The sequence below is a fragment of the Grus americana genome, chromosome 5, assembly GCF_028858705.1.
Source record: "Grus americana isolate bGruAme1 chromosome 5, bGruAme1.mat, whole genome shotgun sequence".
NCBI classification, from domain to species: Eukaryota; Metazoa; Chordata; class Aves; order Gruiformes; family Gruidae; genus Grus; species Grus americana.
The window spans coordinates 60,764,102-60,788,992 of NC_072856.1; the positions used below are offsets into that span (position 1 = coordinate 60,764,102).

At 43.9% G+C, this 24,891-nt stretch overlaps 1 protein-coding gene across 1 annotated transcript; it reads right to left on the reverse strand.

Annotated features, from left to right (window-relative positions):
- Positions 1–105: 105 nt before the first annotated feature.
- Positions 106–21,853, reverse strand: TMEM179 (transmembrane protein 179). The gene is made up of 4 exons (XM_054827594.1): positions 21,502–21,853; positions 17,118–17,255; positions 15,488–15,566; positions 106–12,633 (listed from the first exon to the last, which is right to left on the reverse strand). Exons 1-4 carry the CDS (start codon positions 21,801–21,803, stop codon positions 12,454–12,456), a joined length of 699 nt encoding a protein of 232 aa, XP_054683569.1. The 5' UTR covers positions 21,804–21,853; the 3' UTR covers positions 106–12,453.
- Between the last annotated feature and the right edge of the window lie 3,038 nt (positions 21,854–24,891).

The following is a 24,891-nucleotide window of genomic DNA, read 5'->3' on the forward strand; positions in this document are numbered from 1 at the left end:
CAGGTGAATCTTTGATGAAAAGGTTTGCATTGGTATCTGCATGGGTCAAGAGAGTTAATGCAACTGCTGTTTGCACGTTTTAATGTTTATGATGCTTTTAGTGTTCATGTTGAAGCTTTTTGGTAAAGCAGTGGCATTCCTTTTTTGGCTGTAAACTGACATGTCCTCCCAGCATGTACCAACTTGCTCCTTCAAAACAGGAGCCTTTTTTAAAGGGACGGTTCCCTCACTGCAAATCATGGTGTATTGCAACAAGAAAGCAAAGCCTGAGCTGAAAAGAACTGAGCAATCTCAAGAGCAAGAGCAGTACAGTGAACCCTTCCAGGATGATAGCAACCTGGTTTCAGTAACTTTAAAACAAGTCAAAGGGTTAAGGTAAAACTGGAACTCCTCTTAGGACTGTGAGGGAACATGAGGAGGCGGCGTGAAATCCATATGTGTGCTCAACCTCTGCACGGCTCCCCAGGAGACGGGCATGGGACCATCTTTCCTCCATCTGCTTTAAAAGGAAAATAGCCGTGTTCTCCTCGCTGGGGCCCAACTTGGTGCAAGTGAGAACGGCTATCGCATCCGGGCTGTCAGGGAAATTAAGCAGAGGAATGGCTATTCTTGGCCTCTGTCTAAGCACTGGTTGGGACGATTTTGGACATGGGCAAAAGCAGCACTTGAGTTGTCTGTTGAGGTCTCCCCGTGGCCTTGCAAGGCCTCCCGGGTCAGGGTTGTTCACTGCGTTCAGTCAGAAACGTGGCAGGCTGCAGAAAGCCATAACAAATTCACTACAAAGCCAGAACATTTGAAATAAATACAAGCTAAACCCCATCCCTGGGAAAGTGGTGGCATTTTGCAGGTGAAGAAACCAAAGCTGAGAAAGCCAATGCCTTTGTGCGAGGCAATGAAGTAGGTCAATAACAATGCTGGGAATAGGCGCAAAAATCCCAGCTCCTGGGCCTGCATTTAATTACTACCGCACAGCTTCACTGTGGACTTACCTGTTTCATTTCCTTCTCACACTGAAGCTCTTTTCCCATCCATCCATCCTGCTTACACACACACACACACACACACACATAGACGCACACCCTTTTCCCACTCCGCCCCTTCTTTCTGTTCTTTATCCATCACTGATCTAACCCCACTGTGAGCTGGATGGGATTTCTCCTTGTTCTTGTTCAGTGCTGGTTTTCTAGGTGTGAAACCTTTGTGAGTTTGGAAGAGACGATAGGAGCTCCATGGTTACACAAAATCAGCTGTGTTGGGTAATAATTCCCTTGCTGGCCATGCTGGGTAATATTTCCCTTCAGTACAACTCCTGAGAATTGCCCATAAAGACGTAAAAAGGAGAGGGAGTACATAATTTATTACAAAAGATAGAGATGCTCACCTGAATTCACATGGTAAATCACTTTAGAAGTCAAGAGTCCTGAAGCCAACCAGCTCTGAGCAATTATTTAATCCAGCTTGGAAGTGGTTGTGTTTTTGCTTTAAAGGGCTGAAAGAGGAGTGATGGAGGACAGGAGTCTTGTGGAAATTTTTGAAGCAGACAGTGAGTAGGTGGGCTTCCCAGGAGCAGCATCTGGGGGGGCAGGAGTCCAAGGGCCAGAAGAAAGTAGAATTGAGGTCTGTGCATGAAAATGGGCTAGTAACAGGGCCTAAGGGTAGAAGTACTGCCCAATATCCCTTACGCAATGGGTAATGAATCAATGCACAACAGAAATCAGAAGACCACAACAGTACGGTGTAAGCGTTGTTTTGACAGCATTCGGTACATTCCTGCAGCAGGAACGGAGACCAGCTGCCAACACCCTCTTCAGGCAGGCTCACCACATCAACAGCACCTGATTGCACTAGCAGGCGTATCCATACCCGTACGATTAGAGGAGATAGAAAAGGACACAGTGAGATGACACTAGATTTTTTTTACATTAACCTTTTAATGCACTCAGCATTAGCGCTGGTAAAAGGCAATGCTGAAGACTGCTTCTAGTCCCACTCCCTCCTTTCATCTCTCTAACCCTGCTAGTCTGGAAACAAGCTAATGGAGCAGGAGAAGTTCTTAACAGCAATTTTAATTGTCATTTCTACCTTTTTGCCACTTCGAAGCAAGGAGAAGTGCTGGCAGTATGTGACTAGAAAAAGGGTTTTACCAGCTGGCCTCAAGGAATAACTCAGGAACCTCTAAAATAATATGGACTTGTGTCTTATTAATTCCTTGGTCCAAGGTAGCTGTAGGGAACCTTTAGTCCTATCCTTGAAGACAAAGGCTGATGTTACAAGAAGAAAATTAACCAGTTGGCATTTAGAAAATGAACCTGCCCATGTAGCCTGTGGTCCCACTCTACCTTTGATAACAAGCTGCCTTTCAGCTGCATGCTGGCATGGGAGCATCTTCTCCTTGCCTGCTGTGGCGTTAGGGTTCACTGCTGGAATATGGTACTGAAAGGGCTCAGGAAGCTTAGGATGGTTGGCCATATCCTCGACCATGCAAGCTGTGGCACAGAGATGCTGGGGAATGAGTACACGAGCTCAGATGCTACCACTGACTGAGAATTATTTTTTCTCTTACATTGCAACAATTTAAATGCACCTTCAAAAAACAAGCATAGAAATATTGACTTTTCAAATAATTTATTTGTATATATCACCAAATCATAAAAAGCCAATGCACTGTCCAGCAAAAAGCATTAATATATAAAACACGTTAACTCATTATCAGTAACACTAGAGTGTATCATTTATACTGAACCCAGTCCAGCTCCTACTAAAGCCAAAGGAAACTTTATCAGTGAATCCATTAGCAGAAGGATTGGACTCAGAGTTTTTATTTCCTAGGTGTTTACAAAGGGCTATATTAAAATGCTAGTAAAAAGCTTCCCTTTTGAGACTGTATCAAAACAATAATAAACCTCACTCCAGTTCTGTTTCTGTCAAATGCATGCAATTAAAGCTCCAAATCAGCAGTCATTACACTGCAAAAGACCATACAAATCAAGAAAGATAATATTCAAAACCGATCAGGCTCTACCTTCAGCTTGTGTGGACCGATGTGGCTCCAGCATGGCTCACAAGCTAAGCTATATACACCAGCAAAGGATCTGCCCCTCTACTGCTTTCAACAGTTAAACAAATAATGAAAAAGTGTTCAGTTTTGCCCCCAAATACCCATGATGCAGGGACCTCTTTAGCAGCATAACACAATGGTTAGTCCAGACTCATATAAAGCTTTTCCCACATGGCTATAAGAAGAGATAGTAGCTCATGAATGTCTAAGTCACAGGACATACATTTCAGAGAGTCTTTCAAGCTCTTCACTGACTTATAAATGAGAAAGATCAGCTTCAGATCTTTGCAGGTGGTACCACACAAAGCCCCCAAACCTTTTAAAACTATGGGTGGTAACGAGCTTTTTTAAACAACGGCAAGTCTACAGAGATTTGGGAACAGTCTTTCCTTCCCCACACAAGCCACGAGCTGCACAGGGCCAAGGGCCAGCTGTAGGGTATCCAGATCTACCAACACGGAAAGAAGAGGTTTCCAAAGCAGCCTCCCCAAACCTGGTGGCACCGCCAGCACCTTTACACGAGATATCTGCACGGCTGACACAGGTGGCTCTCTCAAGAAGCCAGGTGTAGGCAAACCCATTGCTTCAAGGAGATGCTCTCAAGTTTGTGAAGCCACACGAGCAGGCTGGGGCTGAGCGGGCCAAGTAAAGGCTGAAATTGGTGTCAGCGCTACCAGCGAAGGCACTGCCATGTGGGATCCCTCACATCGCAGCCTGAAAGCTGAAATCCCTCATGGGAAACGCACTAATGGTTCTCCTCGCTACCTATCTCTGTTCTGATTTATGGCACATTCCTGTCCCCCTCAGCAGTCCTTGTCCCCAGTAGGAAGAGATGTGAGAAATAAGGCCTGATCAGCTTGATGGCAATAAAACCCTCTGTAAAGCTTGGAACAATGTTTTTGGAGATGAAAGGATTCGGAAGAAGGAGATATCAGTGGAACTGGTTTTTTGTTTGTTTTGGTTTGTTTGGTTTTGTTTGTTTTGTTTATAAATGTTCAAAAACCTCTTAGCCTTGTACTTCAGATCACAATATATTGATTTCTTAATTGTGTAGCTTGGGCTGAAAAATAGCAATAGTTTTATTCAGAGAGTATTTGACCAGATCTGGTCCTTTGCCATCAGTCTGCACTGGCTGTGGACCCCACTGCCATGTTCCTCCCCCTGGAAGGATGCTGGTCAGCACGGAGCTTCTCAGCATCATTTCACAAAAGGACTGCTTGCAACTCCTGAAAACTGTGGTTTAATAAGGAGACTGTTAGCACCTTTTGAAGTCAAATGTTGAACACTGTTTTAACAATGATGGTTAAAACTGTTGCAGCAGCCCAGAAAGTGGAAAGGGTTAACTGATTAAATCAAGATCCAGTGTGTTGCAGGAAGATGTGTTCTATTTCAGACACAAACTGTTGGAGTTCACAGTGTTAACGGGGAACAATAATTCCCTCTGCTGCAGGAGTGAGTGGGGGAAGAGCTCTGGACTGTGTTATGTGGGACACCATGACAGATGGTTTTCAAACATCCTCCTGCCTTAATATCTATGGTTTAACACAGCACTCATCTAACTCCAACAGGTTCCTTGAGGGACTGCTGGCACCAGCCTTGAGAACCTCCTAGAGCAACATGTCACCCAAATCAGGCCTGGCTTATGTAAAGGGAAGGGTTTGATGTCATACCCCAGAGAGCCCAAGTGAGAACAGGGAAAAGTCTGTGATACTTTTTCTTATTTTTTTGGCAAAAGGTAAAGTTTGCCATAGGAGCAGCAATTTTTCTTACATTCATAAATACTCTTCAGAACCTGTATACACACTGGAGTCAAATTTGCCCAAATCTGGGGCTGGGGCGGGGGGGAAGTGAGGGGAAAGTAAGGAGGAGATAAAGAGCAGTTCAGTCACAGGACTGTTTACTCACTTATGTGAGAAATGGCCCAGGATGTCAACAGCAATAAGTCTTCATTCCCACCACCTGGCAGGTTGTCTCAACCCTCACTTTACAACATATACCAGCAGAAAGGGGGAACAAAAACTTCTCAAATTGGGTTTCCACCATATACAAATAATTCAAGCTATTTCAGTGAGCAGGTCTTGCTGCCAAGTACTTTATCTCTTTGATAAACACCAGAATCAGCAGGCTAAAACACTGTTATTTAGGAATTTCAAGCCAAGTAGAAAAGCTCTAACAGGAAAGTTTGAGTGGGATCCAGGATAACACCATGGTGGAAGCATTTGCCATGGAGATGGAGGTTTGTGTCCCCCAAGGCAGATGGGGACATTAAACCTATGCCTCGCATGGTTACCGGCCAATGGGGAGGGCTGGGGAAGGATCATTAAAGGCATTTTAACAAGTATCTCATCACTTTCTGCCACCCCTGTGAAATGCAACTTTTCAGGTAACATATAACCTTCTATGTCTAACAAATCACAGTTGCTGGTTTTTTGTTTTGGTGAGAAAAAAAGTTGAGAAAAAAAAAAATCATTGTTTGACTACTCAAAAGGGCTACTCATACAGCCCTTCCTGGGTGCCTATGCCCATTTTTTAGGAATAAGGATCTGACAGGTAGCTAATAAGAGTTAAATCCTAAATCCTTTAGCTATCTATGAAAATAGGAGTTAGACTCTCACATGGATTCAGTTCTTTTGACTATTGTGTGCAATAACAGTTCAAGCAGTTATAGCAGCTATGAGAGGTAGAAAAGTTTAAGCACTCGGGTGAATACATTCATGTTAATCTATGTTTGCAATATCAGTTCAATTACACTCTTTGGCATGGACAAAAGAAACTAAAGAGAAAGCATTGCTATGTAAATACTCTTCCCAACAACAGAATGGAAAGATGCTATCAATTACATGCCTGCACTGAAATAAGCAGTACTTGCTATATTTTAAGTAAATTGCTGTCTCAGAAACAAATGTTAAGCTTCCTGAGAGACATTAGTTGTGTTTTTCGCTATGTCAGGAGTACATCAAAGTGCTGTCTTCTCTACAGTTGTTAGATTCATAAATTATTGAGTGGAATTTTGTCACTTCAAAAAAAACCTAAGAAAACTCTTAGGTGTGTATCTGTGAATACTAAAATACAGCTCAGATTAGGTTTCCTCTTTCTTATGGAGAACAAAAATAGAAACATGCACTTCAAGGCATTAGGACCATGAACAAAAATAATTCTAAAACAATTTCAGTGCTCATGAAGCTATATGAGCACTTTCTCACTGCATGCAGGTGTGGAAACTAGCCAGGCAAAACCTGCCTCTCTTCCCTGATTGCCTAAGCACAAGGAAAGGACATTTGTGGTCTCCAAAGCAAACATTCAACAAGATAAAAATGGGCTATTTCCAACAGCAAAGGAAATGGTCTGAGGCACAAATTTAGGATCTGGACACAGACAGGATTCCCATTAGCTCAAGGATGTTCACACCCAGGCCCTTGATTTGGAAGAAAAGACAAAAGTTTTGTCAAAATTCAGACTGGTTTGTCACAAAATACTGTAAGTCTTGCCAGTTTGAATGACTCTCTGGATTTTTGTTAAATTTATCATTTAAATAGTAAAAGTGATTTTACATGCAATGTGTTTGAGGTGGGGGCTTTGGAGAAGGGAGATGATAAAATCCACATTCACCCAAACACCCCGTTTGTATGTGCTTTCTTGCACCGAACATTTTGCAGGTGGCATCCATTCTCAATTTGCACATTTGATATTGCATTTCCTGAAACCCATCACACAGATCAATGTGTGATTTGAGGTTGTGCAAAAACCCTGTTTCCAGCATAAAGCCTATGCAATGGCCTGCGGCTCACACTCCCCCAGCAAGGAGACCCCACGTTCTGCACCCAGATCAGCCTGGAAAGACTCCTATGCACATCCCCCCTTTCTCAGGAGACGGTGTCCAACCATCAACCTACGGGCGAAGCTGCATGAGGTGCGAACAAGTGAGATTGGACCAATATGGAGCAAAGACTAAAAGCTTCTGGAGGACAAATGAAGGTGAAGCATGGCTTCATATCTCACTGATGAGAGCCTTCAGGTGGCCAGGGGAATCCTGAGTGTCCTCTCTCCACCAGTCATGCATTTCACATACAACAGCCATCGCACCGAGAACCCCCAAAGCCCTCAAACCAGGAATCAGTTTGTCCAGTCTAGCCTTCCATTTCAGGGAGCAACACAGCCTAGGGCATTCCAACCTGCTGTTTACATTGGGGATTTAGAAGATACGGGGCAAGTGCATGTTTTCTTAAGGTGAGTTTTCAGCTTTACATACAGAGGGTTATATTCTCAGCCACTGTAAATCAGCTTAGCCCTTCTTCCCCTCAGGAACTACGCACTAACTTGCTACAGCAATGATTTCCTTGAGTTTCTTCAATGATTAAAACAATAAATAAGTTTTCAAATGAATTCTCCCATCTAAACACCTGCTACTAAATAACTGTATAATAAATACATCTTTTTTGCCCTTTGTCACCTTTTCTTTTCGAGCAGCAAATAAATGACTGTTTATAAAAAGACATGCTGTCATTTTGAGCCAGAATATTGTACTGTGTTGCAGAAGAGTATGGTTTGGCAACCAAAGGATTGACACCACTAGCAAAATATGTTCTGTTTTTCCCCTGCAAGTCTGTATTCTAAATGAATTAATAACAGGACCATGTTCATGCCAGGGGCACTGGTCATTTAAGTGCAGAATTCCTGAATCAGGGGAAAACTACTCCTTGCTCATGCAATATTAACTGTAAAGCGTGTGCTCCTGTTCCTTGCAGCTCTGCTTCCATCCTGAACACTACAAAGGTTAAATCAACAGTGTTTTGTGTTGGTGAGAGAAGACCTTGAAGGTAAATGTGACCCTGGGTTCCTAACAGAACTAATACTGGCTAACATCAGGACATTACGCAGACATAGAGGAGGAGTTAAAACATCTGCAAACCCCCATTAGAAACCCATCTCAGCCCTTTGGAGGTTGTGCACTGGCCAGTGCTTTCCAACTCTGCTCACATCACAGCCACATCCACCTCTGGGTATCATAACCTATGTATCATTGCACAGATCCCAATACTAAGTAAAAAAAAAAAAGGCAGTGTAGAAAGTTAAGGCAACCTAACAACTACTACAACCTAAGCTGCCTGTTAAGAGAAGAACCTATATCTGTCTCACAGAAGAGCAGTGGAATATATCTGTGTACATTGTACATACACACATACACCACCTCCCTGATGCCGAATGCTTTCATGACAGTTTATCTGCTCAAGCATCCATCACTAGTTATTATAACAATCAGTTTTCTAAGGGACCATAGAAACATTGCCATAGCACACATATGTGCTTCAGGTTTAAAAGTAAATCATCATGCTCTTATTTTTGTGATTCTTATTGAAAGTCCACAGCTGAAATATGCCATATGAATTAGTGGGATAGGAACTTATGAGCATTTGTGCCCTCATGAGGAAATTCTATTCCAAAAAATGGCTTCAATTGTTTCTTCATTATGAAAATAATAAACAGCATTGATCGAAAAGCTCAGACGACACTTGTAAGCTCAGATTTTTCTAACCCAATGTAGACTGCTGGCAGGGAATTTGCAGGGAAATTAACCACAGATGGTAGCCAGGACGTGGGGAATATATTCGATATAACAGAATAATTGTGTGGCAACACCCCCATGCCTCGGAAAGCAGCATCTAGTTGCGTTTGATCAAGTAAGGCTCTCCTGTCATTACTAGAAATTTTCACAGACCAAAACAAAGACTTTTTGACCAGGATTTTAGCATCACACGAACATGGTGACTAAGCAACTGCATCCGACATTCCCTAGAATGGCTCACAGCTTTGCGATGGGCAGCAGCAGCAGGGCCTGTGTGGGCAAAGGCAGCAAAGCTCTCTCCCCTTCCACCATGTGACAATAAATAAATACAAGTATAAATACCACACAGGATTCTAGTTCTTTGAATACACCTCCTGCTAGAGTGTTCCCGGCGGCCTACTTTTGGAGACAGCAGATTAAAGAAGGCATTGGAGTATCACAGAAATGCAACATTTGACTCAGAGAAACTCCTACTGCAGCCACACTCTGTGCTGATGGCAATGGATGACTAAAAGCAGAGGTCAGAAATGTGCAAAAGAGAGATGTGTGCGAGAGCATAGGTATGCATGCATGCATGTATGTGTGTATGTGTGTATAAATGATACTCCTAACACATTTTCAGCCTGGCATCACCAGGTTGGCCTGAGTGTCCAAGCTTTAGAAGATGTTGCAGAAAGCTAAATGCAAATAAAAAAGCCCAAGCAGGTCCAATAACTGGGTGTTGCACAATACCCTGTCTCCCTGCAAGTCAGCCAGGAGCTTCTCACTACATGCTCTGCCTTCTCACCTGCCCAAGGGCTCCCTTCAAAACTAGCTTTGCTCTTAAGCATCACTGATGCTTGCAAGCATGTGCCAGCCTCACCTCACCTGGTCAAGTGAGGGAAGCTGGGGAAAAGAGACTGGGATGCATGTGGGACTCAAAGAAGAGCCTCAGCCTCTTTTCAGTTTACATGCCAACTCCAACAACCAAGATGCTTCATTCATGGGCACTGAAATGCAACCAGGGTGAGAAGAATTCACCCAGGTAACTGAATGAGAGAGGCCAAGCTTTGATGCCAAGTAAACAGGTGAGTCTGTGCATGTACTTGTGTTGAGCTGGACTTTCCAAAGGCTGAAGTGACGTGTTTCATTCCTACTAACTTTAACTTTGAGGTGGGATCCTGGCTGCCCCAGGTGCTTTAAAGATCCCACTTTTTGTCTATTGAGCTGCAGAGCATTGAAGATAGTGTCAGGGAGATAGTGTCAATGTGACAAATGCTATTGAAGATGCTAGCCACAAAAGTCAACAAGAGTAAAAACCCCAGGACCAGTGTTTGTTGCTTCTTGTGGAAGTGGAAAGGAGGAAAAGACCCTGAGACAGCCGAAAAGAGAGGTAGAAGAGAGCATGAGCTCCAAACAACCTCACTGATGAGAAACATCTTCTTCCTTCTCAGAAACAGAGACGAGACTTGAGCCCTGGTATCTCAGAGCAAGGATGAGAAGGAAACACTTGCTATCTTATGCCTCTTGGTTCTTCAAACCCCCAGGCAAGACCAGGAACAATGGTCCCAACCCACATGTTAATTCAGCTTAAACCTGATTTGGCACATACATAAAATATAAAAAACAGCAGCATGGGTCCATGTGAGGAGTAAGGCATGCACTGAAGTAATTTGTGGGAAGAAATATCACTGCTGAATCTTAAATTGAAAGTGAGATTGGAAGGACAAGTAGTGTCTTTTGTAGTTGGAGAAGCAACTGAGAAAACACAGGAAGCAGGCTAACTTTTAGGACTCATGCTCTTCTTCAGGGTATGAACGGAAAGTCATGCCCTGGCAAAGGGCTTAGATATCTACAAGTGTGTCTCTCTTATTGGATCGACAGAATAAAAAAAGGCACTCCAGCCATCCTGATATCTGAACATTAAATTGATACTAATTAACTTGATCTCTGATTCCCTCTTCAGGAACTCCTCCTCTGATGTCAATTCATAACTACAAAAAAGCCACCGTTGTGGAGATTTCAAAGGAATTGCATTCCCTTGTGGGCAGAAATCATGCTGACAAACAAGATCTCTCTACAGACAGCTGTGGCCAGCTGGGGCTATAAGCGAAGTTCACAGGGCCAGCTCACTGTTTACAGCCCATGGAGGGTTTTTTCCCCTAAACCTATGAGAACAATTCAGCTGTTAAATGTAATGTTAGGTTTTAAGCCCTGAAATACTTACTAATTCAAGGATTTTTTTATGACTTCAAATTCTGTTTCAACCAAAACGCTTAAGCCAGTACTTAACTTTAAGCATTACATAGTCCCCGGAAGACAACAGTAAATCTGCATGGTTGTGCTAGCCCCAGGCTTGAGTTCTGATGGGGGAGAAGCCTGCTGTCTTCTCTCCTCTCCTTCCTATTTACCAGGCAATATAGTTGTGCATGGTTTGCACTCATGTTGCAATAACTTCAGTCTCAACTCAAACACAGCTGCCACAGACAGTGTTGGTGTACTCCAGAAAAATCTTCTTCAGCCTAAACTTAACTGCTTGCTTAGGTTTTCTGCTGAATCAGGGTCTTCTGTGTAATGTGTACCCAGGGATAACTGCCTAATTCTAGTACGACTTTACTTCTTTGTCATGCAAATCCCACGCTCAGATGAGTGACTCTCCTTAATTATCAGATCTACTTCTTGTCTCAACCATGCACCTTATTTGTTGAAGCACTGGCGAAGCAAAACTGAAAGCAACAGCGAAGTCACTAGTGAGCTTTGTGTAAATAACAGTTGCTCTCTTTTCACAGCAAAATTCATCAGCCCTGGAACTCCTGCCCGTCAGCGGGGAGCATGGACCCATTCAACACTGAACTACCTATAAAATAGTTCAGCTGTTCAAGCTCCTTGCTATCTTTATAGATAAATAGAGATACCTACAATGCAAGTGTTTACAGTAATTTTGCATACCTTATATGAAAAAATATCACAAGTAAATTCTTATACTCAAAACTGAATAATATACAATGTTAGGGACCAAGTTACATTTATAAATGCACAAGCATTAATACTATCTATTCAGCCTAATTTCTTAGTATGCAAGCTTCAGCAATGGCTAGCTACACTACAGGAGTCTTAATAAATGTTGGTCATGCCAAAATCTAAGAAACAAAGCCACAAAAATTCTCCACCATCCTTCCAAGTGATACGCAGCTTTTTACAGATAGTGTGATAATATAGTAGTTTCGTGAAATTCATTAACACTGTCCAATATTAAATATCAAGTCTGCAACACAGGTCTCTGTTCTAAATGAACGCTAAATCAGAGCAGGAGCAACAGGTTTGTCAGCATTGCGTCCACACATAGCAAAAGCAGAGACAGCAAGAGTCTGTACCTGGACCAGAGCTGCAATTACCCAGAATAAAGTGAGAACAAGGGCAGCTTTACTGACAGAAGGGAGGAGACGGAGAGAAGAGGGACCGGACACAGCCCCAGTTACAACTGTTGTTGCAGAATAGTTTGAAGAAATAGCCTAGACTCTGTAGCCTGGTCTTGCCAGCACAGTCCTCAACAATGGCCCCTTCCCCGAAAGCCAGTGATAGCACGTAGGAGCTCTGCTAGCAGGAGCAGGTTACAGATTGTGCCTGAACAGGACAGAAAGTTTGCTGTGTCAATGGCACATGGGGCCGTTTATTCTCTGTATCCTAATATAAGGATTTCTGCCAACAATTTCTCATGGAAGAAGTGGGTGATTCGCAAGTACATCTCCTTTCAGGAAAGAAAAGATCTCACACACTCAATACCCTGACTCAACTTCACCTCACACTACTGATTAATAAAATCTAGATCCTGCCCTGGAAATTTGCTTACACTTTAGATCATGCCACTTTTCTCATCTTGCAAAGAGGTTCGTGAAGAAGATCTTCCTAGCAACAGCTCCTTCTCATGGATCAGGCTATCTAGCAGGTCCTCCTGTCTGTAGTTGTGATAAACCTTCAGGAAAGCCAGAATGGTAATTCCCAGCCAGGTCAGCCAGGCAGCCCAGAGACCAAACTAGAGAAGAAAAGAAAAGAAATGATAAAGAGGTCAGTACTGTATTGTAATAACAAAGTCAACTATCCAGGCGAATACCGAAATCTCAGCTGGACCAAAACCCATGGAGTCACACCAAGTCATATCCAGTGAGGTCCTGGCCCCACTGTTCCTCAACTCTGTCAAGTTATTCCTAGCTTAAAAGGAAAAACTCTTCATGTACTAGAAAAACTGAAGCAAAAATGTACTAAGTACAATAGTGAAATAAAGAAATTTGTGTAATCCAGGTTGAACTGCACCCATTGAACTTCCCATATCTGACATTCGGGTCAACTCAAAATTCTTGGATTATTTCACTTTTGTCACTTTAGAACTGCAACATGTTTTAAGTTATTTTCCAAAACTTTCTTCCCAAGTCTTTTGGGCCTCCCACTACCCCTAGAGAAGTGTAAATGTTAAGGTATTTCTGTTCAAAATATTGTTGAGAAAAATCTCTCCAATTGAACTGTGGTAACTGGTTCACATTAACATGAACTCAGAGAGCAAGAAAAACCCACTCCAATCCACCCAAGTTCCTAGTAGCTCATTTATACCTGACATGAGATACCTGGCCTTAAAGCCTCAGATCTGCAATAGGTTCCATCACTAACTTGTCAGTCTCTCTTGCTTAACTTCGTAGAAATAATTACACTTTGATTGGTATAGTACTTGAATGTTGGCCTCCCTGCCTCAGAGGAGGCTCATTTGTAGTAAGGCATTCTGGCAGAAATTCTATTTTAATTCTATGATGCCTTTAGCAAAGAAACATTAATTGAATCTCTGTATTTCAGTTTTGACATAGTGCATTTTTAATTAAAAAAATACAACAATTTAAACACTTCCAGACAGTAATACAGCTGTTTACTCTAATAGCCAATTTAGATAAGCAAGGACCACTATTTTTTAAAGGGAGTTTATGCTCCTGTGTATCTTACCCACTTTGGAAATTCTCTTCAGTATTTCTACCCATACTTACAATTATCTCAGTTCACCAGTAAAGAATACTTTTGAGTTATTCTACAAACCTTGGAAATAAGGAGATATTAATTTGGCTTTATATGACTAGATCTAGAGAATTGGAAGCTTTGCATTCATTTCTTAAGCACCACTTCATTAATGAAATGTCTTAAAGGCATTCAGATATCTGCTACTGCTGTGGTCTTCTCAGCATATTTGATATTAAAGAATCTACATAGATTTAGCCAAATTCAGTGAAACTCCCAGAGCCATTCTGATGAGTTGGAAACGTCTGAATGGAGGAAAGCAGACAGAGATGGGGTCTGGGTACGTGTATTTGTGTGTTTGTACACGTGCATACACATGTGCCAAATATCCAAAGCTTTAATTAAGCTGCCTGTTCTTCCCTTCCAGATTTAATCCAAAGCCTGTATTTGTAATTCTTAAATTGTCAGCAATCTTGATATTTCCATTCCGACCACTGCTTATAAATAAAGCCTACACCAGTAAATTATTGCACTTATAAGGAAACGTTTGCTTTAGACGGTAAGTCTAGTCTACTCTTGGGTTTTAATTCTACTGTTTCAAAGAAACTTATTTATCCTCCATAGACAGACCCATTCTCATGCCTCCATCCAACTCTTCTTACCACATCCCAGATATTAGAAGAGAATGATGAAGGATTTTGTTCCCTGCTTGGTCCTTTCTTCAAACAGTTGCAATCAGGATTCACTTTGGCACTACTGGGTTCAGCTTTTGAAGCCAAACGGTGTTTTCCTGGGGCTGTTACACTCCCAGGCTCCTCACACTTGGGTGTTTGCAGAGCTGGGAGACCGCGCCTTGCAGGCTAGCTCTACCCAGGAACATCTGGAGGCATGTGGATCAGTGTGGGGAGCCGCATCCAACAGCTTGGGCTGATCCTTCTATACTGTGATATGTTAACTCTCCTCCAACTGAAGTGCTATGTGCATGGACCTTGACTTTTTAGGCATGGCTCCGTGTCAGAGAAACGCCTTCTCTTGCATATAGATTACCAGCTCTACACCCTGAGATCACAAGGTGGACATGGACGTTTCATCCCCGTGAACTCAAAGCTGTAGACTGATAACAGGTTTACTGCTGCTACCCCCCCACTAGCTGGCAGATAAGGAGCTAATGGCAAAATCTGCTGCAAAATACGTCTTGGCCTTGCATCATACAGAAAGGTCACTTTTATGGCATATTTCTGTGCCTCTTCCTGTGCAGGACAACATAAGAAGCGTGTATGGATGCAGCCCTGCATGGATGGGGCTATCCTTGCAGAACTAGTATGTGCTCACATGCACAAGTGCTCAAATCCCAGTGTTCACTGACTTTGTTGACTTAGAGCTAGCATATTCAGTAGAAAGGTCTGACAGCCTTAGAGGTCTAATCCTCAAAGATTCATCAGAAAGCAGCCCTATCTAAATGACAGTAATTATTTTCAATGGTCTGATATTTATATGACTCAGGCAATCTCAAACAAACTCATGGAAGGCAAAGCTAATAGCCCCATGATCTGGTGCAGGTCAGACTATTCTGAACAGCAATGAAGAGCTCCAGGACACCAAGGTGTTGCAACTTTTGCAGAGCTCATCCTTTGGAGAAACAATAAATTTTCCATCATGAGTAACAAGATCAGTGGCAGAGTCAGGTTTTGGCATGTCCACATTCAAAGCTATCTGTTTTGAATTTAAAATGCAAATGTGCCCATCACTATCATCCTGATTCAGCACTTAACTGAAGTCAGTGGAAATGTTCCCACTGATTTCAGAGGAATGGTAGTTCAGCTCCAGCAATCCCGGATCAATGAGCAAATGGCAAATGAACTGGAATAGAACCATGACCTAGTCTGACCTACCTGTGCAATAGCAAACTGGTCATAGAAAGCAGAGTTTTCTAAGTTCAGCTCAAGATCTATATCCTGTAATTCTTCACAGCTACCCAAGGAAGCCATTTGGAGGGAGAAAAAAAAAAAATTATTTCAGAGATTCCAAACAGACAAACCAAACATAAAATGAAGCAACATCTTAAATGTGTTTCAAACAGTCAAAACAGCATGTTCAATCAAAAGATATTTAAGTTATTGCAGTAACCAGGTTGCTTGCCAATCTTCTGTAAAACTAGGCTAAAAGAGGCATGTAATTATTTTCTTTAAAAAAAAAAATGTATAATTATGTAAGTTATACCACCAATCTTCCATAAGTGGAACTCTAATAGTTATTATGAAAACAGTATACTTAAAACCCTCTTGTCCCACTACCCCCAAGCCTCCCACATATATCCATCTGGCATCACCCCAGCTTGGTTGCTTCACCCCTCAATGAAACAAAGTGTATGAGCCTCCATTACCTTTTGACTTCATCAGGAAAAGCCTCAGAAGAAGGTATTGTGTGGGTGTTTTTGTTTCAGATGCTCCAGCAAGGAGACGATACTCTGATGGTAAGATAGAGGCTGCCTACAGATTTTACAAATAACTTGGACTTTTATTGGTGTGAAAAAAATCCCAGGACTTTGAGGTTGTCTTTCTATCTCTTGGTTGATTTCTGCAGCCTCTTCTCTCTCCTTTTCAGTGCTGTCGGTCATCTTGGGTTCTTATCCGAATATTCGATTAGACGTTTTTTGTAATTGAATTTTTAACCGAATATTCGAATAATTCGATTAATCGTTGCAGCCCTAAACAGAACATTTACTATGGCATTTTACAACATATGACAATGTGCAACATAAATGTACGGTTTAAGTAGTATGTTCATTCAATATCATATGACATAAAATGTCACCTTTTCCTCTCTCTTTGTTGTTATTTGTTTGATAGGAAAAATCTGCCTCGACTTATCATGTGTCCTCTAAGGAGCATAAGCATCGTGAGACACAGTAGACCATTTTAGGACCTGTACATTTCGTGCACTGTAAGAAAGTATCAGCCATCTGTACTTTGCACTTATAAAGTACTTTCCATTCTCTGGCTCTCAGGACGTCCACAGCACCACTATGAAGCCAGCATCTTTATACCAATGTCTGGATGCTGGTGCGTTGTGGAACAGGCAGGATGAGTGACTTGCCTGCTGTCACACAGTGGGTCGGTGGTAGAGCCAGGACAGCAAGCCAGGAGCCCTGACTCCCAGTTCCCTGCCCTGCTCGCAAGACCACACTCCCCCCATTCTTACAGCATTTCCAAATCTAACTCTCCTTTAGAAATGAAAATTTTTAAACTAATGGATTTCTTTTGCATATGGTCGTGACTCTTAACGAGACCATGAAATGCCATGGAAACCGTACTTTTCTTTGTGGGGAACTAAATGCAAAAAAAAAAGTATGATTTGCTTTTTTTTTTTGTTCCAGATGAAAAAAATCTGGATTTCCACATTACAGATGCCTTCTCCCCCTTGCTCACCTTGCATGTAATAACTACAGTTTGTAACATCACTGTTCACTTGTGCATATATGAAAAAAAAAAAAAGGAAGAAAATGTATTCTTCAATACTAACCTATTTGGCATGCTTCCTTTTTCAGTAATTGCATCACACCACATGTTAAATCCTACACTCACTATAGTGCTAGCAATAAATGTGATAAACACCACAAAGGCGCTGATCAGCAGATTCAGGAAGGCATAAAAGAAAGAGCTGCAATAAAAAGGAAGAAAAATGTAACTCATAAACAGCTGAAACACATCATCAGCAGTCTCTCTAAGCAGCATACTTAGGGCACAAAGATATCAGTTTCCATTTGAAACACGTCTTCTTTAATTAAGAACACCTAATACATTGAAAAACTATGGATTGTGATTTTGAGTCACATTATCTTCGTTTGTAAATGCTTTTGATTTTGATTTTTTTTTTTTCACCATAAGAGGATGGGGCTTTAAATCATAAATACTAAGTGGCGATTGTTCATACACAGCATGGCTTTCATTAGCTGTAATGATGAAAATCACCATTGTTAAAATAAATGTCATTAGCTCAAATTATATAGTAACTGGAGCTAAAATTACTTCATCACTAAAGTGATAATTGGGACAAAAATTGCCTAGGAGAGGGAATCTAAAAATAAAACAACACAGTACTGATAGCTATAATCATTTTAAGCAATGTAACTGTCCCGGTTTCGGCCGGGTTAGAGTTAATTTTCTTCCTAGTAGCAAGTATAGTGCCATGTTTTGAATTTAGGATGAGTTGATAATACACTGATATTTTGGTTTTTGCTAGGCAATGTTTACACTAAGTCAAGGACTTTTCATCTTCTCCTGCGAGAAGGCTGGCAGTGCAGAAGCAGCTGGAAGGGGACATGGCCAGGACAGCTGGCCAGAGGGATATTCCATACCATATGGTGTCATGCTCATTATATAAGTTGGGGGAAGCTGGCTGGGACTTTAGACCATGGCTTGGGAACTAGGTGGGCATCAGTGGTCTACAGGTGGTGAGCAATTATGCTTATGTTTTGTATATTCTATTATTATTATTACTATTATTATTCTCTTCCTTTTCTGTCCTATTAAACTGCCTTTATCTCAAGCCACAAGTTTTACCTTTTTTTTTTCTGATTCTCTTCCCCATCCCACTGAGAGGGGAGTGAGGTAACAGCTGTGTGGTTGTTTTAGCTGCTTGCCAGGTTAAACCACAACAGCAACACAAAGTACTGCCATCATAGGACACAAATCTCAGATCATGGGCAACTGGCAAAGCAGGTCAGCTTCTCCTGGGACTTCTTTGGGCTTGGTGTCAGTGTGCTATTTCTGCAGCTGAATGTCAGTTTACTTCAGCCCCATTAAGTCTTCCTAACCAGGGCCAGCCCTAGGCACGTGTTGTGTTTGGAGTGGTAGGGGGTGGGATGCTTACAGTGGTCCCATAAGGCCAAGGATTTGTCTACTCATCTTCCAACCTCACTGCTTAACTCTCCCCCTTAATTCTAGTTAATGAAAACTTTCCAATCCTTTTCTCATTCATCTGACCAAATTCTTCACTGCTTGAAACTGCTTGAGGTGGCATTTGGAAAGTCTCATTATCTCAAAACTGGGCATCTACTCTAGGTTGGAGAAAGACTGGAGACTCCAGGAGGCAAGTCATCCTATTCAGGTTAGGTGGTAAGGATGAATATGATGGATTTCCCACCAGTGTCACTCTCATTATGTTGAGGATAGAAGGAGTCTACTACCACAGAGTACAAAAAAAAACAGTAATTTTTTTTTCCCTGGTGGATCATTAAATGAAAAGCCGAGAGGCTTTTTGAGTCGGCGTTTGAATACTGGGAAAGTTCTGGGTTAGTCAATCCTAATTTGTACAGGTTATACATGGTGAGACATATGTGACCTCAGAAGGAGTTATTTAAAATGAGATGAGGAAACAGTTACCAGTGGGGTTAGGACGTTTTTTTCTGGGCTGACATGGCTTTAGAAGGGCTGTCTAGGCTCTCTCCAAAGTGACAATCATCCCATCCCAACACTGATAGAAAAGAAGTGAAATAAACCACGTTCCAGGAGTGCCTTTACAGACTGTAGTGGGAGCTGGATGCCAAGACACCTGAATTCTAGATGAACGTTGAGATGAATCCTACTCTTATCCTTTGGCTTCACTGGACTTAGTGGACTAGATCAGCTCATCTCTGCAGAGTGCCGCAGTCACCCACATAGCAGAGGGAGCTGGTACAAGCACACCACAGTTCTGTATGTTCACTGTCCCTGCCCTGATCTCACACCTAGCCTAGATTTCATTCCAAGTGTCGCTAAAGCCATAGCTACTGGGTGCACCTTAGCATGGTATGCTGGCCTGAGAGGCAGAAAAGATTTGAGCTGTCACTGAATACAGTGTTGACATCAGAATTAGTAACAGCTGTAGAAAAGGAACAGTTCCCAGGAGTGTTCAGTGGATCATCGCCATCCTGGGACCTCTAGTCCTCCCTCTACTTCCTACACTGCAGCACAGAAAAGGTGCCAAGGTCCAGAATCAGACCTTCCACTGACAAAACAGGGATGGGTGTTGCACTTGATTTGCACTGGGCAAGCAGTGACCATCACCATGTGCTGGAGGTTCCTCAGGCCAGGGCATACTAGTAGAGAACTGCGCTGATTTGTCTCTCTACCTCACCTATTTTCTTGCTTAGATCAGAATTTCAAGTTACACATGCCAGCTTGAGTGGATGCCCTCTAATGATAAATGCTTACACTCAAAGGAGAAGTAGCTTTGCAATCCGAGTAGTGAAGTATCTGAGTTGTACCTCTACCTGTCGGCTGAGCTGAGCAGTCACAAGCCCAGATCATGGCTGGCAGCCAGCACTTGCTTTTCCTGCTCCTGCAGGCAACTCGAACTTGTCCCTGGGGCAAGGGGTGCGGAGACCCTGCTAAGAAGGATTTTTACCAGTCCTAACGGTCTGACAGCAATCATAGGAAGCCACTGCACATGAAGACTGGCCACCTTGCTAGCACGCGTAGGGTACCAACCCCGACTTCCTCAGGCCAACTTACTCCAGAGCTGACCCAGCAGCAGCGATCCTAAAGGGACAATTTTCAGAGGCCTGCCCAATGGTGTTAAACTAAATAGCCACATTTGGAAGCAGACCAGACATCTGATCAAAATTTCATTATTACAAAGGTTTTGCCGCTGGTTTCTTCCAAAAATTGACTAGTTCTGAATTGCAAAACTGAAAAAAGCATCTGGGTTCAGTTAATCCTCTATACTTATCTGATCACCTGAGGAGGCTGAATTTAAACGTATCAAGAAGTCCATGGTTATATTTAGATCTCCCAAGGTAAGTTTTAATACGGAAACAAGTTTCTGATCTATACTTGCTATAGCATGCTTCAGTATTGAGCAGCTTGAGAGTGGTCGGAAGGAGCCAGAGACAACACTGCAACCCAGTCCCCAATATTACCTACATCAGGGTGTTGTACAAGCCCAGATGTGCGTAACAGCTGCTGACCCAAGAAACCTCCAATCCAAATAGACCTAGACACCAGTGATTACCCTTGGCATGGTCCCTAAACCAGGGGAAAATGGCTTTCCTAGTCCAGCCAGCCACCAGTGCGTGCTCCTGCCCTCCCACCTCTGTGCAGCTGGATGCTTGGAGGGCCCTGGCCCCGTAGCACCCGCAGGCTGGGTTACCTGTGCCAGGGGCTCTACCCTGGGTGGCAGGACAGGCCACTGGAGAGCCAAGCACAGAGCACAGCGCTCCTGAGCTGCTGCCCAGACCACCAAGCCTATCACTGTTCCTGCCGGGGTCTGATACCCCTTGGTTTGTCTGAGCACAGTAACCGGCTGCCAGAGCAGCCCTGCGGCTGCTGCAGGGAGCACTCGGCATTGCTCTCTTGTTGTAACCAAGCAATAGTTGTTCTCTGCAATAGTTGCCATGTCCACCGCAAAAGCAGGATAAAAATAGAGGGGAACCACCAAACTGCTCCCTTCTGCCCCCCTCATGCACAACCATGTTGTTTCAAGGCTTTTCAGGCCCCCGGTGTACATCTGGGAAAGGCCCCTCTTTGCAGGGACGTGCAGTGGGACCATGGTCAGGAGGCACCTGCAAGCCCCAGCCTCCAGCATCACCCCACAGCTCCCAGCACCCTCCCTGCCCACCACAGCTGAGCTGGCCAGATGTTGCTCCCAGACTGCCAAAGGGCAGTGGGTGCACTGTGGTGAATCAGCCCCCCCCCCACACCCCTCTGCAGGGGAGCATCCTCCAGAGAGGGCCCTGGACGCAAGTGGGGGTGTACATGGTGCATGTGCAGACGGACACAGGCAATACACCGCCTCACCCCAAACCCCTCTGGGGAACAGGATGATCTGGATGGTGCAAAGCCCAGTGCTTCACCCCTAGGCTGCTCCCACTTGCCCCAGCCTGCTGGAGAGATGGGCACCCCCTGCCCTCCCCAGGGGTACTTACTCCTCATGCCCTTTGCAGAGGAAGAAGAGGGTCCTCCAGGCCTGCACTGTGGCCAGCAGCAAGGAGAGGAGCCCAGTGAAGATGCTGAAGCGGCAAGCGGCCTCGGGCCCCCACTCTTGCACGGTGAAGCGCTGCCTCTCCACCGTCAGGTTGGCGTTGAGCCACATGCCCTCGGTGAAGAGCAGGCACCGGCCGTGGAAGTCGTTGCCATTCTCGGAGAGCGGCACCACGACGATGAAGCTGAAGAGGAAGGCCAGGAAGTAGCAGATGCACTGAGCAAAGAGGAAATTGCTGAGCGCCATGTCCGCGGCTCTGCGCAGGCAGGGGGAGGGAAGGAGGGAGGGAGGCAGGAGGGAGGGATGCAGGAGGGAAGGATGCAGGAGGGAGGGATGCAGGAAGGAGGGATGCGGGGCGGAAGGGGGGGGAGGATGGAGGGATGAAGGGAGGAAGCCTGCAGCAGTAGGGGGTGGGGAGGGAGGATGCGCAGTGCAATGCAATGTAATGCAATGCCTCCTCCGGACACGGCTGCTGCCTCTCCCGGCCCGAGCTGCCCCTGCTGATGGCTTCAGGGCTTGCGGGGGGAGCAGAGAGGAAGAGCTGTTGGGGGGGATCTTTCTTCTTCGGGAAAATGTGGCCGCTGATACACCCTGGCGCCCAGGCAGTTAAATCAGTCCGTGCCTTCCCTGCAGGGCTGGGTACCACTGTACCACCAGCTCTCAGTGAGGTATCCCCCTAATGACATAGGACACTGATGTCACCCGTGTTGATAGCCATGACACACGCTCCTCCACTGAAAAAAAACAAACAAACAAACAAAAACCAAAAAAACCAAAACCAAACCAAAACCAAACAACAAAAAACCAACACAAAAAAGCTTCATCTTGGCTGCTGGATCTCAACAACTTTTGGCCCCAGTTTCTAAAAATCTGGCCACCAACCTTAGATTGTGGCAATAAGGGACAGGGTGCACAGCCGCCCCAGGACCTGCAGACCCAGTGGTTTTGTTCCCAGCCCAGCTGGTCACCCCTCCCAACAAGATATTGCAAGCGACAGCAAGAGCCACCGTAAGTGGAGTAACTTTTGTTGAACCTTGGTGTCAGTTTGGGCTGCCCAGGGTTGGGATCACCTGCATTGTCTCCTGGCTGGCAGATGGAGTAGGGGTGAAAGAAAATAACCTTAAGCTCCAGCTGGACATCGAGCTGAGAATGGACCAGCACAGCAATGGTACGTGCGTGGCAGGGTCAGTTGCCACTTGCTTGATTCCCAGGGGTGAGCATCCACCCTGCTCTGCACTGCCAGGGACCAGCCCCCTGCCCCCAACTGCTCTTGGAAAGACATCAGAGCATCCCCTCAGCTGGAGGGCCCAAAACTGCATGGCCAGGATGCAAGAAAGAAAAAGGCATCAGACAGAGGAATGTGATTTGTGCTCAGTTCCACCCCCTCAGCACAAAAATCCAGATTAAACTGACCCCAAGTTAGAGTCTCCCCTCAATCCCAATTTCACTTTTCCATCTAAACATGAATCCTCTTTCCAACACAAGACACCACAATTCATCTCCAGTTCCAGGTAAAGTCATTTCCTAATCCAATTTCCTAGGCATATCCAGTCTGAGATCAACCGCAGGTCCCAGATCACTTCTTAATCCCAGGGTTGTTTCCGCTCATTTTAGGCACTGTGCTGCTTCCCGGGTAGTGTTTAGAGGAGCAGATGAGGGACTGAGACCCCAAATATACAGCACATGGAATTGCAGACTTGTGTTTCCATTGGGCAGTAAAATAATTATTTTTCTATGCTATTAAGAGGTTACAGATACCGTCCTGAGGCAGGCACTGGGGGGATTCTCAGAAAAGACATTAATTCAGCTTCATTGTAACTCATTTGTAATGCATATTATCTTGCTCTATCCATACTGGGAAAGTATTTTTGGGGCAGATCCTGCTTTTTGAATAAAGACTTTTGTCAGCATACATGAAATGTGTCAGGTCATTTTTCTGATCCTTACCCAACTCTGATCATCAAAAATTGTATTTCAGTTTTGCCAGGTGAGTTATAGAGCACTGACCTGACCCTGTGGGGATAGACGTGCGCTCCTAACAGAAAAGATTTTGCTGATGTTTCAGTCTGGTAGTAAGGAGGAAAGTTTATTGCTCTTAACCTTGCTTCCAAGAAGTGCTGGATGCCCAAAGGGTTTTGTCCTTTATCTGGAGGGAAATCAGACCCGGACTGAGCTGGAAAACTATTTTCTTTGAAACTTGACACATCAGATTTGCCAGATAATGTTTTTTGAAGTTAACTTGGGAGGTCAACACCAACATAAAAGCTCAATTATTGCTTACACTGGGGCCCACAGAAGGGGCCAGCAGATGCCAAGGGCGCTTTGCGTCGGGCAAGCCCAATGCTCAGATCTTACCACGAGCAACCACAGGGCTCTGTTGCAGGAGGGTTATTGTGGAGGTGAAACGTGAGGGTCACTTGTAGTGCATATCAAGTTGTCTCTCCTGATGAACAAACTCAAGTGAGCATTTATTGGAGAGTTTCAGAAAATACAGGTAGGCAATTGCAAATGTTAACAGCCATGTAAAACAGCCGCACTTAGGAGGCTGACAGCTGCTGAAGCACAGTCTTTGGTCAGATGGAGCGACCACACACTGGAGTGAGCAAAGAGGTAGAAATCAAACCTGTCAGCCATCTCACCTTTGGCAGCTGCCTGGATTTCTCATACTCTTCTCTCATGTAAATCTAAAAAAAAAAAAAAAAAAAAAAAAAAAATTACTCTAGGCTGGAACATGGTCTCTGCAATATACAGCTGTTTTAGTGGAGTAAATTTGATGGTGTTTTACAAAGACGACTTAAATAGGCTTAGTTTCCTTAAAATGGTGAAACTGGAGGAGAAGGACACAAGGCAAGGTGAATGATTATTCATTCTTTCTCATATCACAGGGAATGGAGGACATCAAATATACAGGTCAGGCAGAAATTTTAAAACAAAGGAAAAGATGCACATATTTCACACAGCACATAATTATTCTGTGGCACTCGTCACAGGACGCTGCAAAGGCCAAAACCAAACACCGGTTCAAAAACAGATTAGAGAAACTAATGGAAAAAATCCCATCAAGGGCTGCTAAACATGCAGCTGGGGAAGTAACCTTCAGCTCAGGAAGTCCCTGAGCAACAGGTTGCTGAGAAAGTAGAGCCACAAAACGATCACTCTGCATTTTCCAGCATCGTCCATTCTTCCCTAAACCAAGTATCTGCTATGTGGTGGTGCCACCATCCTTGGAGACGGGTTCCCAGGCAAGATGGTCCTTTGGTCTGACCCACTATGGCCATTGCTGGTTCTTGTTACAACAGCTGACATTGCTAGCCTGCTGTCTCAGCTTTGCTAT